The sequence below is a fragment of the Mesocricetus auratus genome, unplaced genomic scaffold (assembly GCF_017639785.1).
Source record: "Mesocricetus auratus isolate SY011 unplaced genomic scaffold, BCM_Maur_2.0 Super-Scaffold_100003, whole genome shotgun sequence".
Lineage (NCBI taxonomy): Eukaryota > Metazoa > Chordata > Mammalia > Rodentia > Cricetidae > Mesocricetus > Mesocricetus auratus.
The window spans coordinates 117,974,750-117,990,131 of NW_024429188.1; the positions used below are offsets into that span (position 1 = coordinate 117,974,750).

General features: G+C 49.9%; 1 protein-coding gene across 7 annotated transcripts in view; it reads left to right on the plus strand.

The window, feature by feature from the left end:
* Positions 1–15,382, plus strand: part of Atp2b3 (ATPase plasma membrane Ca2+ transporting 3) — a 70,373-nt gene that overhangs the window by 18,694 nt on the left and 36,297 nt on the right. For 5 of the 7 annotated variants that reach the window (XM_040744760.1, XM_013125887.3, XM_040744754.1 and 2 more), the window contains exons 2-10: positions 1,355–1,688; positions 7,128–7,325; positions 7,426–7,683; positions 8,102–8,227; positions 8,554–8,679; positions 11,317–11,358; positions 12,887–13,051; positions 13,687–13,901; positions 14,354–14,596. In XM_040744760.1, coding sequence (XP_040600694.1) covers positions 1,481–1,688; positions 7,128–7,325; positions 7,426–7,683; positions 8,102–8,227; positions 8,554–8,679; positions 11,317–11,358; positions 12,887–13,051; positions 13,687–13,901; positions 14,354–14,596 — 1,581 coding nt within the window. In that variant the 5' untranslated portion in view covers positions 1,355–1,480. The remainder of the gene's footprint in view (positions 1–1,354; positions 1,689–7,127; positions 7,326–7,425; positions 7,684–8,101; positions 8,228–8,553; positions 8,680–11,316; positions 11,359–12,886; positions 13,052–13,686; positions 13,902–14,353; positions 14,597–15,382) is intronic. The other 2 variants (XM_040744757.1, XM_040744759.1) reach the window with 1 other exon arrangement.

Here is a 15,382-nt window from a genome sequence, read left to right on the forward strand (position 1 = left end):
TGCATGGGTGGGTCTAGATCAGAAACGTAGTTGGATGCCTGAGTTCTGATTTTTGAGAGGACTGTTCTGAGCCAGGAGCTGAGCCAGGAGATTTTTGCCCAAAAATAAAAGGTCCGGTCCAGACAAGCATGTTTCCAGGAGGGTTGTTTGCTGATACAAAGGCCAAAGCCTTGTACTCTGAGAATAATTCAGTTTTAGGAGGACAAATGCAGGAGAAGGACAGGTCCAATAGGAGAATGACCCCATTGTCAGACCCCACGAAGGCTGCAGATGTCAATTACAAGAGGCAATAGTTCCTTAGGTGAGGATAGAAAGATAATAGACTTGTGCAAAGGATGGAAAGGTGATAGACTCAAGACGCCCTATGAAAGGGGAAGGTGCTATGACCTGGTAGTGATCTGGATGGGTTTTGTTTGTTTGTTTGGGGTTTGGGGTTTTTTTCAAGACAGGGTTCTCTGTGTAATAGTTCTGGCTCTCCTGGAACTAGCTCTGTAGACCAGGCTGGCCTCCAACTCACAGAGATCCACCTGCCTCTGCCTCCCGAGTGCTAGGATTAAAGTCATGTGCCACCACACCAGGCTGGATGTTTTCAGAGAGGAACATCTTAGTTCAATTGTCATCAGACTCACTAGTAACTTGTGGTTGCTTTGGACTTTCCCTGTGTGTACTATCCCAGTACCTCTGTTTTGACTCCCCTTATCCTTACCCTCTCTTACCTGTCCAGTCCTCTTTACCTCCTTCCCTCCCTCATCCTCTTTTTTCTGCCACTAGGCCTCCTCCCACCCCAAGTACCCTGATGGTTGTAGAAACACTCTGCACACTCAATCTTGACAAGTAGTGCAGCTGTCCCTTTCCATGTCTCAGTCTATCCCCTAGAGCCCTTCACTGCCCAGGCCTGAGCCACTGAGGACTTCTGGGGATGTAAAACATGGCAGTGGCACTGGGCAAGTCTTGCTCGGGCAAGAATAGGAAATAAGGTGTGAGGGTCAAGCAAGAAGCTGGTTGTGGGCACTGACTCTTGTGCATATGAAACAAGAGCAGCTACTGGTGACCCCAAATGTATTGCCTTACTTCGATATGGGGTTTCAAGTGATTTAGAGAAGAGGCAGTGAGAGCTGGCTGGTGCTGGTGGCAGAAGGGGTCTCACCACTCCCTGCTACCCCACCTAACAAACCCTCTAGCTCTGGGCTCATGACTAGTGGGGCTGGTCTAGCAGGTGAAACCTGGGAGGTCAATTTGGCATTTGTTAGTCATGGAGTATACTGAATGAAGATGGGTACAATACTCCCAGAACCATGGACCTTCATTTTGTCTGAACCAGTCCCTTGGCCTCTTCGTGCCTCCTTCTCCCCAGGTGTTCACACTTAGCCTCTTTCCCACCACCACCTTGCCTCACCTCAGCACTGGGATCGTAGGTGGCCACCTGTCCCTAGCTGCAACTGAGTCAAAGCTGCACCTGTGAGAAGGCCTGACAGACAAGATGGGTGACATGGCGAACAGTTCCATCGAGTTCCACCCCAAGCCCCAGCAACAGCGGGAAGTGCCCCATGTGGGTGGCTTTGGGTGCACACTAGCAGAGCTACGCAGCCTCATGGAGCTCCGAGGTGCCGAGGCACTGCAGAAGATTCAGGAAGCCTATGGAGACGTCAGTGGGCTGTGCAGGAGGCTGAAGACCTCTCCTACTGAGGGTAAGTCCACCGGGTTGGACAGGGAAAGGGATATCCTAGGAACTCAGGGTCTGCCTTACCCCTGGGACACACTTGGGGTTCTGTGGTGCTGCTACTATAACTGCCTTGAATGTGGAGGTAAGACCAGTTGACCCTTGGAGGACACAGAAACAGATTTTGATTGTTACCCTCTGCTCAGTCACTTGGTGTTGACTAGAAGGTACTTTGTGCAGGGGGAGATTGTCATTCTCTGGGCAACTAAATTCTGAGGGCGTGAGTTGAGCCCTCCTCCACACCTGTGATCAGTCACTTTCCACTGTAAAAGAGGAAAAGAGAAGGAAGGGCAGATGAGAACCACTGAAGGTGGGGGTCCAAATGGAAATCCTGAACTTCTTTTCAAGAAACAGAGCAGTGTCGACTGTCTCCTACTGTCTCTGGCTATATATTTGGACTTCATGTGCATAAACCTGGGCTCAGTTAAGAGGAATCAGAAAAAGGGGGGCGTGCAGTGTGCAGGAGTCCTCTCTATGGGAAGGGAGGAGTCACATAAGGATGGCACAGAGATATTTGAGTCTTGTGAGAACAGCAGACAAAAAGTAGGGCCCAATAGTCACATTGAACCAGTGGCAATGATTGGGACTGAGGCGATTGCTGAGTGCTTGCTGTGCAAACATGAGGGCATGCATTTGACTTTGCAGCACCCATGTAAAAAGCTGATCATGGAGTGTGTTTCTGTAATTGCAGCACCAAGGAAGCAAAGATAGGAGAATCCGTGAGGCTTGTATATCAACCAGTCTAGCCAATCAGTGAACTCTAATTTCAGTGACTCTGTCACAAACAATTAGGTGTGGAGAGCAACTGAGAAAGACATGACACTGACCTTTGGTCTTGAACATATGAACACACACACACACACAAATAAGTGGCAGCAGCCACAGGCTGTCTCAGGGAGATAAAGCTCGAGAAAGTGCAAGTCAGCCTGTAGAGAAGAAACATGGCAAGAATCCTCTAGAAGATCTAGACTAGAGGTCTGACTACCATCTTGGGTCCTCAACTCCCTGATGCTGGGGTCTGCTGTGAGACTGGATCACCAACGAGCCAAATCTATCCCCAGATTTCAAGAGCTGGAACCTTTTCTGGCTCATCTGACACTGGCATGGCAGGATTGCTGGAACTATCCCAACCTGATGCCAGGCCTCCTTCCCAGCCAGTGATGATTGATTTTATCAACTGCCCATCTCAGTGGTGGCATTTTTGGCCCACCCAGTCCTGCAAGTCCCAGCCACCACCTGGGTTCCTCCTGATCCCTGGCTCCCCATTCCACTCATCACCAGGTCTTGCCCATTCTTCTTTCTAATTTAGTCCTTTGGTTGCAACACTTGTGTTCATCGCCTCAAGCCTCCTTGTTCTGCCCTCTCCCCCATTCAGAGCCTCTAGGGCACACCAGATGCTCTTACTCTAGCCTTGCCCCAAGTGGGTTGAAGAAAGCATCATCTGTTCATTGGAAGTGGTGCATGGGCCCAAGGGAACATTAGAAATAGAAGAAGGCAGGTCCATGGGCCAGGTTAAGAACTCCAGGTATGGTGTCCTCCCTGGGTCATCTAGATCTTCCTGAACTGAGCTATAGAGCTGTTGAACCCATGGATAGCCTATTCAGCCTGCCTACAACATACACGTAACCAGCCTGAAGCAGCATTCTGTCAGGGCAGATGGCTGGGCTTCATGCCAAAGGATCTCTTTCCGTCCTCCTCCTTGTCCACCCAGCCCCCTGAGGACTTGGGGCCTCTGAGAAGGCTGGGGTAGAGGGCCATTTAGCCACAAGGGCTCTGGCGTCTCCCAGATCAAAGGAAGCAGATGGGCTTCGGCTGGCAGCTCTTCCCTCTGCCTGTCAGGCCTTGTTAAATATTTAAAATGTCAAGGCCCCTGGGAACCTGCCCGATTCTGCCACAGAGCTTCAAAGCTCATCTGGTTCCTGTAAATGGGGTGGACATGGAGAAGGGCAAGTGTCCAGGTGGGTGGCTCAACCTCTGACAGGCCCTTGAGACCCTAGGTCCCCATGGCAGCCCAGGGACCAGCCCTTCCCCTAGACTCTTAAGGTCCACTTGTCTGGGGCCAGGAGCAGGTGTTTCTCACTCCCCCAGTTACTCAGTGCAGCAAGCCTTGAGCAGGCAGGCTCCTCAGCAGGCCTTCTTAGTGGAAGGGGCAGACTTAACTGTGCTTCTGGCCCCATGCTAATCCTCTGGTATCCAGAAGGGATTGACAGAGGACAAGGGGGCCAGGTAGGTATGTGATATGGTGGGTAGGACTTATGTAGTTACTGCACCAATTCACTAATCTCCCAGCCTCTTTAGAGATCCAGAAGGATTCCAGAACCCATCCTGGAGAAGGGCCTACCTGCTGGTGAGGAACATCAGGGTAGACTGGTTAGGGGGCTCTGCACCCTGCCCATCTTGTCTGCTCTCCACAGGCAGGCAAAAGAAGGAGGCAGATTAGCTGAGAGCCAACACAATGTGGTCCTAATCCAATTATGATGGCATCTGGCCTCTGCTCTGGGCAAACAGCCCATCTGTGTCCATGCCAACCACCCAGCCTCTGTCCCCATGTCTTAAACCTGCTAGGTTAGACATGCTTAGAACTAGAGGGGCCACAGCTGCCTTCTCTACCACACACACAAACAATGGTACCATAGCAATTGTAGCAACTGTTGGGACCCCCAACCCTACAGAAAGGCCAAAGCTTCAGTGTCAATCTAAAGGCAACTTCCAGTGTCAGGGAAAGGATATGGGGGAGCATTGCTGCAGTAGCAAGGACGATCCAAGGCCAAGGGCGAGGCAGAGGAGGAGAAGGGAGTGAGATCCTGGAGGAAAGGGACTAAGGGCCTCACTGACCTTGGGAACAATCTGGGCATGTGAAGTGGGATAGTCAGGAAGCAGAATCACATGGTGCCATGGAACTCAAACTTTCTAGAAGCTAGAATGGGTCACTTCCCCAAGGGCAATGTGGACTCCAAGTGTCTAGGAGCTCAGAGTTCTGCTTCACCCATTGAAATGTTGCATCTCTCATAGCTCCTGAAGTTTAAGGAGGAAAGGCTCAATCTAGAAGAAAACCTGGGCCTCCTCGGCTTGGTCCCTACCCCCACCACTGCTACCACAGAGGCTGAGGTCTCCCAGACACCCTACTGGGAAAGCTGTGAGCCTTCAGAAAGAGGTCTTTGGCCCCAGCAGAAATCTGAGCTGCCAGCCCAGCCCAGGCTCAATGAGGCCAGGGAGAGAAAGGCAGGGACAGCTGCATCCCTTCTGGGTGGGAAGGACACCATGTGGCTAGGTGGTGTGGACGTGCCAAGGCTGTGCTGCTTGCAACTTTTGCTGTTGTCAGTCCTTCCGCTTCATTCGAGCTCCACCCTGCTCCTCTGCAGAAGGCCCACTGTCAGTACTTCCTTATTGGTGAACAATCTGAGGCTTAGTCTTACAAGCCTTTCTAAATCCTGCCTGTTGTGCATGCTCCATGGACTGGATGGCCCTTTTGCTCACTACTCAGCTCCTTCAGCAGGTGGTAGAAGACATGCCAATGATTCTGGTGGGAGCTTCTAGCTGCCCTCCATCCACTGGGTGTCAGCATGGAGCTGGTCCATTTGGGGTATAGCGCTGGAGTCCTGGGTGAACCTGAGGAGGATCAGCCTGCAGAGAAGTTTGCCAGCCAAGGATAAAGGTGTGGCGATTTCTCACTTGCCTGAGATCTATATGGAGGTTACCTCCAGGTTTCTGCAGTCATGAGTTAAGGCCTTCCCTGCCCCTGGACCCTGCACTGCTTGAAGGGTCTCGTGTTAGGACTGAGGGGGCCTGTGCTGGAAATTCCCTTCCCTCTCCTTGTTCTGTGCATGAACCATGGACAGTCTCCTTAGCCTCAGCCATCCCTATTTCTCATCCTCAGAGATGACAAGTGACAGAATTGAATTGAATGAGGAGTCATTGTGAGACCAAAGCAGACCATGGGGCTCCTGACGAGGCTGACCACTGAGTTTTGCAGAGTAGCTCTGGGTAGAAGCCACCATGTTCATGCAGTCCCCAGCCCACAGCTTATGTTTGGCCCCAAAGCCAAGCTCTAAGAAGTGTTAGGTATAGGGGACCCATCTGTCTGGACACTTCCTGGGCACTATGGGCACCAGACCTTGGGTCATTCTCTCTTCAACTCTGTGTCATGGTAGCTCAGCCTCTGTGGAACTCTGTTGTCCTTTCTTGGTGCTGGTCCTTTTAAACTCCAGACTCAGCAGCCTCCTCTGGAGCTGGTAAACAGAGTTCCTCCTTCCTCACTGTGGAATAGCCTCCCTGCACAACCTAGAGGATCACTTCCCAAGCTACATCTAGCTGTGAGACACCACAGACCTCTGCCTTTGCTTCCCTGCAGGACTTCCTGAGGCCCCTCCCCCTGCCTTCTCTTCATAAAACAGTCTCCTTATGTAGGTATCTGGACATGAGAAAGTAGGCCTCCATCCATCTTCAGAAGGCATTGCTCTATCTTCCTCATCAGCTATGCTTCTGGACACACTCATATCCCTAGTCTGATTCTCCTGTACCTTGCCCCTTGTATAGGTTACGCTGGGTAATCCTGCATGTCTTTGGATACAGTAGGCCATATGGTGGGGTGACCAAGGTCCGGAGGCTGCCTCACTTTCAAGGTGCCAGTATCCTGAATACATCTTTCAGGTCTGTGTGGAGCCTAGTGACCAGAACTCTGAGAGAAACATGGAATCTAGGTGTTAGGAGACACACCATTTGTCTGATCCCTTTGATGAGGACCCTAGCCAATTATTTGTCGCTTGAGTGAAACTTGGCTAATATTACCTGAATTCCCTTGATTGGTAACCTCCCCACAAATCCACTGAAGCCACTTAGATATTGGTTCACCTCCCTACCCACCCACAACCTAGGGAGCCATTGGGTGCTCTGATCTGCTCCTGCCTCAGCTACACTTGGCCACACAGTGTCCTTGATATACTTTCTTGTGTTTGGTGTTATCAATTCCCTGCAAGAATCCCTCGAAGGCAGCTTGGACATGAAAGTGACAGCAAACATGGAAGGTGCATGGTGTGGGCTAGTGTTTCAGCAATTGAGACATCCTCAGTTCCAAGGCCTCCTTCCCTAGAACTAGTGTCTTATAAGTGCATCAGGAAATTGATAACCCCCTTTCCTGGGCTACCATTCCTTCCTCAGACCGGGTACTCCCTGTAAGGGCTGTGCTTGGTCCCCTATGCTTAGTTCTGGGTCTGCACAAAGGCATGTACCACTCTACCTTCTCTAAGCAGCCACTCCAGAGTTCCAGAGAGGTAAGCTTTAGTCAGAGAGCCACAAGGACCATTCTTGCAGCAGCAACAGCAGCTTAGTCAGGGATACTTATGGTACCAAGGGTTAACCTGTACCACCTTCTTTTGTGCTTCTGCCACTTTTCTGTGACGCTGTGTAGGCCTGGCAGACAACACCAATGACTTGGAGAAACGCAGGCAGATCTATGGGCAGAACTTCATCCCCCCCAAGCAGCCCAAGACCTTCCTGCAGCTGGTGTGGGAAGCCCTGCAGGACGTGACTCTCATCATCCTTGAGGTGGCTGCCATTGTCTCCCTGGGCCTCTCCTTCTATGCACCACCTGGAGAGGAAAGTGAAGGTGAGGGGCGAAGATCTGGGTTAGAAGGAGGGGTCCCAGCTCTTGGCTCCCATAACTTCACCTCTCCTTCCTTTATGTTCTCCTTCATCCTTGGACACAGCCTGCGGGAATGTGTCTGGTGGGGCAGAGGATGAGGGAGAGGCCGAAGCTGGCTGGATCGAGGGGGCTGCCATCCTACTCTCTGTCATCTGTGTCGTGCTGGTCACAGCCTTCAATGACTGGAGCAAGGAAAAGCAGTTCCGAGGTCTTCAGAGCCGTATTGAACAGGAGCAGAAGTTTACTGTCATCCGAAATGGGCAGCTCCTCCAGGTCCCAGTGGCAGCACTGGTGGTGGGGGACATTGCCCAGGTCAAATACGGTAAGTGTGCCCATCTTCATCTACCCTACCAAGAAAAACTCTGAATACCATTTTTGAGAAGGTTGAGCCAGAGGAACCTCCCCAGCTCAGACTGTTTCCCCAGTTGTTTGTGTTTTCACCCACAGGGGCCTGAGATTGGAGCACAGGGGTTGTGATTAGGGTCAGAAAAGTAGTTTGAGACACAACAGTGCCCACAGGAAGCAGGCTGACCTCAGCCTATGAAATGGTCTTCTACTACTGTAAGATACAAGTGATGCCCCTGTTCTTGGAGAATTGGACAACATGGTTAGATGTGGATTATCCCCCTCAAAGGAAGAAGCTGAAAAACAGAACCTTCTCTGGGAAAGGCGGGAGGAGGTCAGGGTGGGGAGGTCCCATGAACCCACAGCCTCTGGTTCTCGCCTGGGATGGCATATAGGAGACCTTCTGCCTGCTGATGGTGTGCTCATCCAAGGCAATGACCTCAAGATTGACGAAAGCTCCCTGACTGGCGAGTCGGACCATGTGCGCAAATCAGCAGACAAAGATCCTATGTTGCTCTCAGGTAAGGATCATCTTCTCAACCAGCCCAATGTAAGTTCACCTTGAAAGCCTGGCTCAGAATCCCCAGCCAAGCCATCCTGCTGGACTTACCTTAACGAGGGTCTCCCTAAATAGTCCCTCTTTTTGGGGAGTCTGAGAATTCTACCCATTGCCACACCAGAACAAGTCACTGGAGACCTGGTGGTGTGGCTCCAGCCACAGGACAAAGAAATGGGCCTTAACCTGCTCAAGAGGACCTTTGATATCGTGGATGGGACACCCCAAGAGAAGGGCTTTCTGGGGTCAATATTGTGCTCCCTCCACATATAGACTCTGTTTCTATGCCAGGCACTCATGTCATGGAAGGTTCTGGAAGAATGGTGGTAACAGCTGTTGGTGTGAACTCCCAGACAGGCATCATCTTTACATTGCTTGGAGCTGGTGGAGAGGAGGAGGAGAAGAAAGACAAAAAAGGTACAGCAGTCATGATTCCAGTGTCCAGAGATGATGGAAAAGTTTCCTTCTATGTTACTGTTCTTGCTTCTTCATCTGCCTACCGACCAATCCTGGACTTCCACAGGGAAAATTGCGGGGGGGGGGCATCCACAAAGTCCAAAGTGGAAGTCTCCTGAGCAGATAGGGATAGGACTCAAAATGACAGCCAGGGACAGAGGATTCTGGATGGGGTGGAGCCAGGTAGGCTCTCTAGCAAGTGTAGCCCTGTCCCTTGGGACAGTAATGCATAGAACCAGAGGATTTTAGAGAGTCCAGCTTCCTTATGGCCCTGGGTCCCTAGCAGAAAGCTACTACACTGCCCCCTCCAGCCATGGCACTCAAAACTGTGAGTTATAGAGCTTCTATTTACCAGGCCCTGCTCCTCTGTGACTCAGGCACAGACCATAGCTCTGGTGAGCAATCAGTTATTTTCCACAGCCCCAGGTGAGTAGGGAGAAGACATTTCCAGATGCATGTCTATCCATCTTAGAAGACCTGCATGTCTATCCATCTTAGAAGACCTAGAAGCAAAACAATCAGTTTTATACTATACAGGGACAGACCAGCATGAGGAAGGACAAGTTAGTTGCCCTGACCTTTAGGTCCCCTGTCCCTGGGGACCTAGAGACATGAGCTGGCAAGACTATGATAAACTGAGAAGCTTCCATTATCGTTGTTCCCTGGCAGTCTGGTCCTGTGCTTCCTTGTATGGGCACCTTCCTGCTGTTGGCAGGCCTTCTGTCACCACCTGCACCAAGTCCCCAATCTCCACTGAACTCCTCCCAGTGTTAGCCCACAACTTTAATGTATGCTCCAGGAATACACAGACAAACGATAAGTAGGCTCTGGACCTCAGATGAGCTTAACTTGAATTCCCAGGCTAGATGGCCTTGCCTAGTGCCCTCTTGGTTCTGCTTGGTTCACAGAAAGCCCTTTCCACATAAGGACCTCTAGGAAATCCCACTACCTCCCCTTGAAGCCAATGGTCTCTCTCTTGAACTGCCATCACCTGCACTTTCCTGGTGTTCCTGGTAGCTCCTTTCCAAGATCCTGGCCTCCTACTCTATCCCTTAGATATTCTTCACATATTGGCTCTAGGACCCTCCCTCCTCATTGAATTTGACATTCTTCATCCAAACCTTCCCAGACAGACTGCTTGAACTTCTCCAAAACCGCTAGGTTGTGAGATTTAGAGAATTAGAGTGTGCCTACTTCCTGGAGAAGTATCCTGAGAGGCTCCGGGGAACAGCATCTATCCTGTCCAGTGTGGGGGTCATCTTCTACTGTCTCACTTACTCCTGTGGTTCTGTCAACCCATTGAGCATGCTCTGAAGCTGCTCCATGTCCACCTGCCACCCTTACCTTCTATTCCTGCCTCTTATCATGACTCCTATATACCCTTTTCTTCCAGAGTCACTCCCTCCCCTCCTGTGCTTTGCTTTATTCCAGGCTACCTCTTCTAGTGTTGCTCACTCTGCTTCCCAATCCCCATATTGGGAAGCTCACAGCCCCCTATAAGTCCAGCTCCAGAGGCCCTAATGTCCTTTCCTGGCCTCCATCGACCTGGAAACATGCACAAAAATAAAAGAGACACAGACACAGACACACACACACACACACAAATACATGCATACATACATACATACATACATACATACATACATACATACATACATACTAAAAAGAAAGAGAAATCTCTTTCACCTCTAAACTACCACCAACCCACACAGGAGCCCTGAGAAGAGAGGGTCCAATACATGCTGTACTTATGGCTGGAGGTGTCTCTCTCATTCTTGGAACCCCAGACTGTGGTCCTATTGCCTAGAAGCTATCTAACACCCTGTCTATCCTTTGATGCCCCAGTGACATGAGCTACTAGGTGGAAACTAATTCTGAGCTGGCAGATTCTCCCTAAATGAGGACCAGTAAAGATGTGGCCCCCAGTTAAACTCCTCTAACTTTCACCTGTGGGCTGTACCCAACCTGAGGTTTCAGACAGGACTACCTGGAGTCCAGTCTTTGCACCTTCTCCCTAGTGATGCTAGGGACCTAACACTTAGACTTCCTCTGAACCCACAGTTTCAATGTGCCCAATGGGTCCATGAAACAGAGCCCTTAACCCTTTGAAGGACACACACCTCCTAGTAGTGGCCTCAGAGAAAGGGGTTGGTTTGGTTCATGGCTTACGAGTTACCTCCTTTTGGGACATGTAAGGAAAGGGCATTCCTTAAGGCATAAGGCCTTCCAAAAACTGTCAACAGCTACTTCACTTGATTCAGGACTGGCTTTAGAGACTCACTGTAGAGCTGAGGTCAAGGCCCTGTGGGAAACACTGAGTAGGGGCTTGGCTCAGGAAGCCCAGAGTGTATGTAGTGAACATGTGCTGGGAGGTACTGGCAGCTTGCTCCTGGAAAGTATAAGACATCAAGACGACCCCTCCATAGGTATGGCCATGGCTACCAGCAATCAGGCCCCTCCTTTCCCTCTTCTATCCCATATAACTACAAACCTCTATATGTGCCCAAGCTCTTCCTACTCTCCTGTGTGTCTATGTATGTCATGACCACATGGGTGTTCTCAAGTCTCTCCGTGTCTGTCATTCCTCTTCCATTGTAGGCAAGCAGCAGGATGGGGCGATGGACAGTAACCAAACCAGAGGTAATGTGTGTGCATGGCTCAGGGCAGCTGAGGAGCTTGTGGGGAGGAGGGAGAGGGAGGAATGGGGAGGGACCACCTGCTGCCAGGGAAGAAGCAGCACCTAGAGACAGGTAAGTGGGCCCCAATGTCCCAGCCTAGCTCAGCAGTAAAGGGGGACACCATTGGAGGATGCTCCAGTTTCCACCAGACACTGGTTTTCTGAAGCCCAGACAAGCCACCTGGAAAATAGCTGGACAGTGCCAAAGCCATCAGCCTGGCTTGAACTTGTCCATGTATGAGAATTACCCATGGACACCCTGAAGGAAACTGAGGCATAGAGAGGGTAACTTACCAAATTCCCTATGTGCCAGCCCTGTGAATTTCCCAGGTAAGTGGAGTCAGCTAGAACCTGGAAGATAACTGAGGTTTCTATGGATTTGGGGACAGGAGGAATCCTGTTGGCTAGAGCCCTTGCTTGATGGGATAACAGTAAGTAGGGACTCAAAGCTAGAATGACCCAGCTAGATAGGGTCTGGCATGTCCTCAAGGTTGCTAGGAGAAAGGAACTATGGTAAGTGGCTTTGGACTGCCAGGTGAGATGAAGGGATGCAGAAAAGAAAAAGACAAACTGGGGGACACCCCCACAACTGCTATGTTAGGCAGCCCCTTTCTTAGGAAGGGTGGAGGAAGCAGGTGGGCATGATTACTTTTGACAGTGTAGCTGGAGATCCCCAAGCCCAAGGACTTTGCAAAGCTTAGCAAAGATGGAGATGAGGCATCCATGGCACCACCACAAAGGCAGCAAGAATGAAAACTGAGGGGCCTAAAAAGAAGGAGTGAGGGGAGCCACCTGATCCAAGAAGGAGATAGGGAATTAGTAGGAGGGACAGAACAGGCTTGTTCACAGAGCCTGTGGAAGGGTGCAAGCTGAGCATGGATGTCTGGGCTGAGAGGAGCATACACTAGGGCTCCTTAGTGTCCTTGAGGAGAAAGTAGAGGTGACTTGGATATCTATGGGCAAATGAGTCAGATCTTGGTTCCAGAACGTTCCTTGGACCAACCACAGGACTTCTCTCAGGTACTGAGATTTAGGGCATTACTGGCCTGGTCACCTTGTCTGTGCACAAGTTCCTTGTGCTAGTGTGTATCCACCCTTCCCACAAAAGAACCATCTCTGTGTCCCACCTAGGACAATGCTGCAACTGCCTGCCTACCTCAGGGCCTGGGCTTAGGATGCAACAGAAGCCTACAGATTCCCTTGAAATTAAATTTGAGGCAGGTGTTGGTGGCGCATGCCTTTAATCCCAACTCTTGGGAGGCAGAGGCAGGTGGATCTCTGTGAGTTCGAGGCCAGCCTGGTCTACAGAGTGAGTTCCAGGACAGCCTCCAAAGTAATACAGAGAAACCCTGTCTCAAAAAAATTAAACTTGAAATTGAAAGTGCTCCATTGAACCCTATATGATGAGACATGTCTTTCCTTATGAGCCTTCTGTAGCCCCTTTACCTCTGCTAGGCCCTAACTTCATCCAAGGGTTTCCTCTGTGTACAGCTAAGAAGCAAGATGGGGCTGTTGCTATGGAAATGCAACCCCTGAAGAGTGCTGAGGGTGGGGAAATGGAGGAGCGAGAAAAGAAGAAAGCCAACATACCCAAGAAGGAGAAGTCAGTTCTGCAAGGGAAGCTCACAAAACTGGCTGTGCAGATTGGGAAAGCAGGTATGTTCAGCCAGAGACAACAGGCCAGGAGCCTGGAATACGCTGGGCTCCTGGAAATAGTATCAGTTCCAGATGCTGTGAATGCAAAGGACAAAATATTGTCCTGGCCGTAGGCAAATTCATGTACAGACAGATGGATAGTATTCTAGAAGTATGTGGCATATACTGTAGAGCCAAAGGTGCAGGCCAGAGCCAAGCATGACTGTCAAGTCCTGACTTAGCACCCTCCACCCCAATAAGGCCTAAGCCACACAGTCATATATTACCTAGTAGACCTGTGATGCAAGGTTTGTGGCCACACCATAGTCAAGAGGCAGCCTTTACTGAGAGCCTGCTGATCAGATCCCCAAAATATGAGGATAATTAGTCTCTCATAGAAGTGTGTTTCTTGCCCTTAACTTTCTGGTCTTTACCCCACATTGTCCTGAGAAACTGGAGCAAAGGCTACCCTAGGACCTCTCACTCCATGGAGTCATCCCTTAAGCTGTTTATCCCCAAAGATGACCCAAATCCATCAACCCCTTGCAAAGGCCCTGGCTGGGCTCAGGCCAGCAATGGCTACATTGTCCTCAACTTTTCTTCCTTTCTTTTCTCCTCTCACCTCTTGTGGCCCCGTCTCCATCGTGGCCTAACAGGATTAGTGATGTCTGCCATCACTGTTATCATCCTGGTCCTCTACTTTGTGATTGAGACCTTCGTCGTGGATGGCCGGGTGTGGCTGGCAGAATGCACACCTGTCTATGTGCAGTACTTTGTGAAGTTCTTCATTATCGGAGTCACTGTGTTGGTTGTAGCTGTCCCTGAGGGCCTGCCTCTTGCTGTCACTATCTCCTTGGCTTACTCTGTCAAGGTAATAATACTACCACTTGCAATTAATTCCATCACACAGACCATAAAACTAGAGTGGGATGTCATCAAGCACCTTAGGTGTAGTGGGGACTAAGGAAGGCTGTAGATGCTAAGAGAGAAGGGTACTAGCTAAGGTGAGCTTTGCTAATACATCCTAACAGAGAATCCCACTGAGCCCGCCCATCCCTTGGACACAGTAAAAGGAGCTAGCAAGCAATTGACGAGGGAGCTCTGGCAGATAGTTTCCAAGTCAGCCATGCAGAGAGTAGCTTCTTGGAAGCTCAGCCATTCTCCATCTGATAGCAGCCCTTGCATCTTACATACATACTCACTCAGTTTGATTGCCACCCAGCCCAAAGATGACCAAAGTCACCAAATGTATGGTTAGTGTCACTCACATTGCCTTTATCCTTATGAGCTAAGCACCCCCGACTCCATCTTTGCCCTTTACAGAAAATGATGAAGGACAACAACCTAGTACGCCACCTGGATGCCTGTGAGACCATGGGCAATGCTACGGCCATCTGTTCTGACAAGACCGGCACACTCACCACCAACCGCATGACCGTGGTCCAGTCCTACCTAGGAGACACCCACTACAAAGAAATTCCAGCTCCCAGTGCCCTGACCCCCAAGAACCTTGACCTTCTGGTCCATGCCATCTCCATCAACAGTGCCTACACCACCAAAATACTAGTGAGTAGGGCTAAGAGGGCAATTGAGAGAAGGGGTTACGGCTGGTGGCATGGCATGGATTGCCCTGAGGAGCACACTAGGCTCACTTACAAATTTTGGACTGATGAGAAAGTAACTGATTGACATTGGTAATGAATTTGTCTAGTATACATGAGGTTTGCCCAAAAATGGTTTCCCCATTGTACTATAAAAAGAAACACAGAGCAGGGGTAAAGGTGTAGATGGACCTTTTTGTAGGGACTGTCAGCTCCCCAATAATGACATAGAGACTTTTTATTAATTATGAAAGTTTGGCCGATAGCTTAGGCTTGTTTCTAACTGGTTCTAATAACTTAAATTAACCAATTTCTATTAATTTACTTTTTGCCTTGTGGCTTTATTACCTCATCTCCATACTGCCCATCCTGCTTGCACTGTGTCTCATGGCATCTCTGCCTTCTTCTTCCCAGCATTCTCTCTGTCTCAAAAATCCTGCCTAGCTATTGGCCATTCAGCTTTTTATTAAACCAATCAGAGTAACACATTTTCACAGTGTACAAAAAGATTATTCCACAACGGAAAATCAAAAACAATGGTTAAAGAGATAGCACAGTCAATAAAGGGCTTGCCTTACAAACATGAAGTCTTGAGTTCACTCATCAGAACCCATGTAAAAAAAACTGGGAAGCAGCCTCCTTGTACTTCCGGCACTGGGGAAACAGAGACAGGCAGATATCAGGGGCTTCAGGCCAGTGACAGATACCATCTCAATAAAACAAGAAAACCAAAGAACTTTTGAGAGGAACC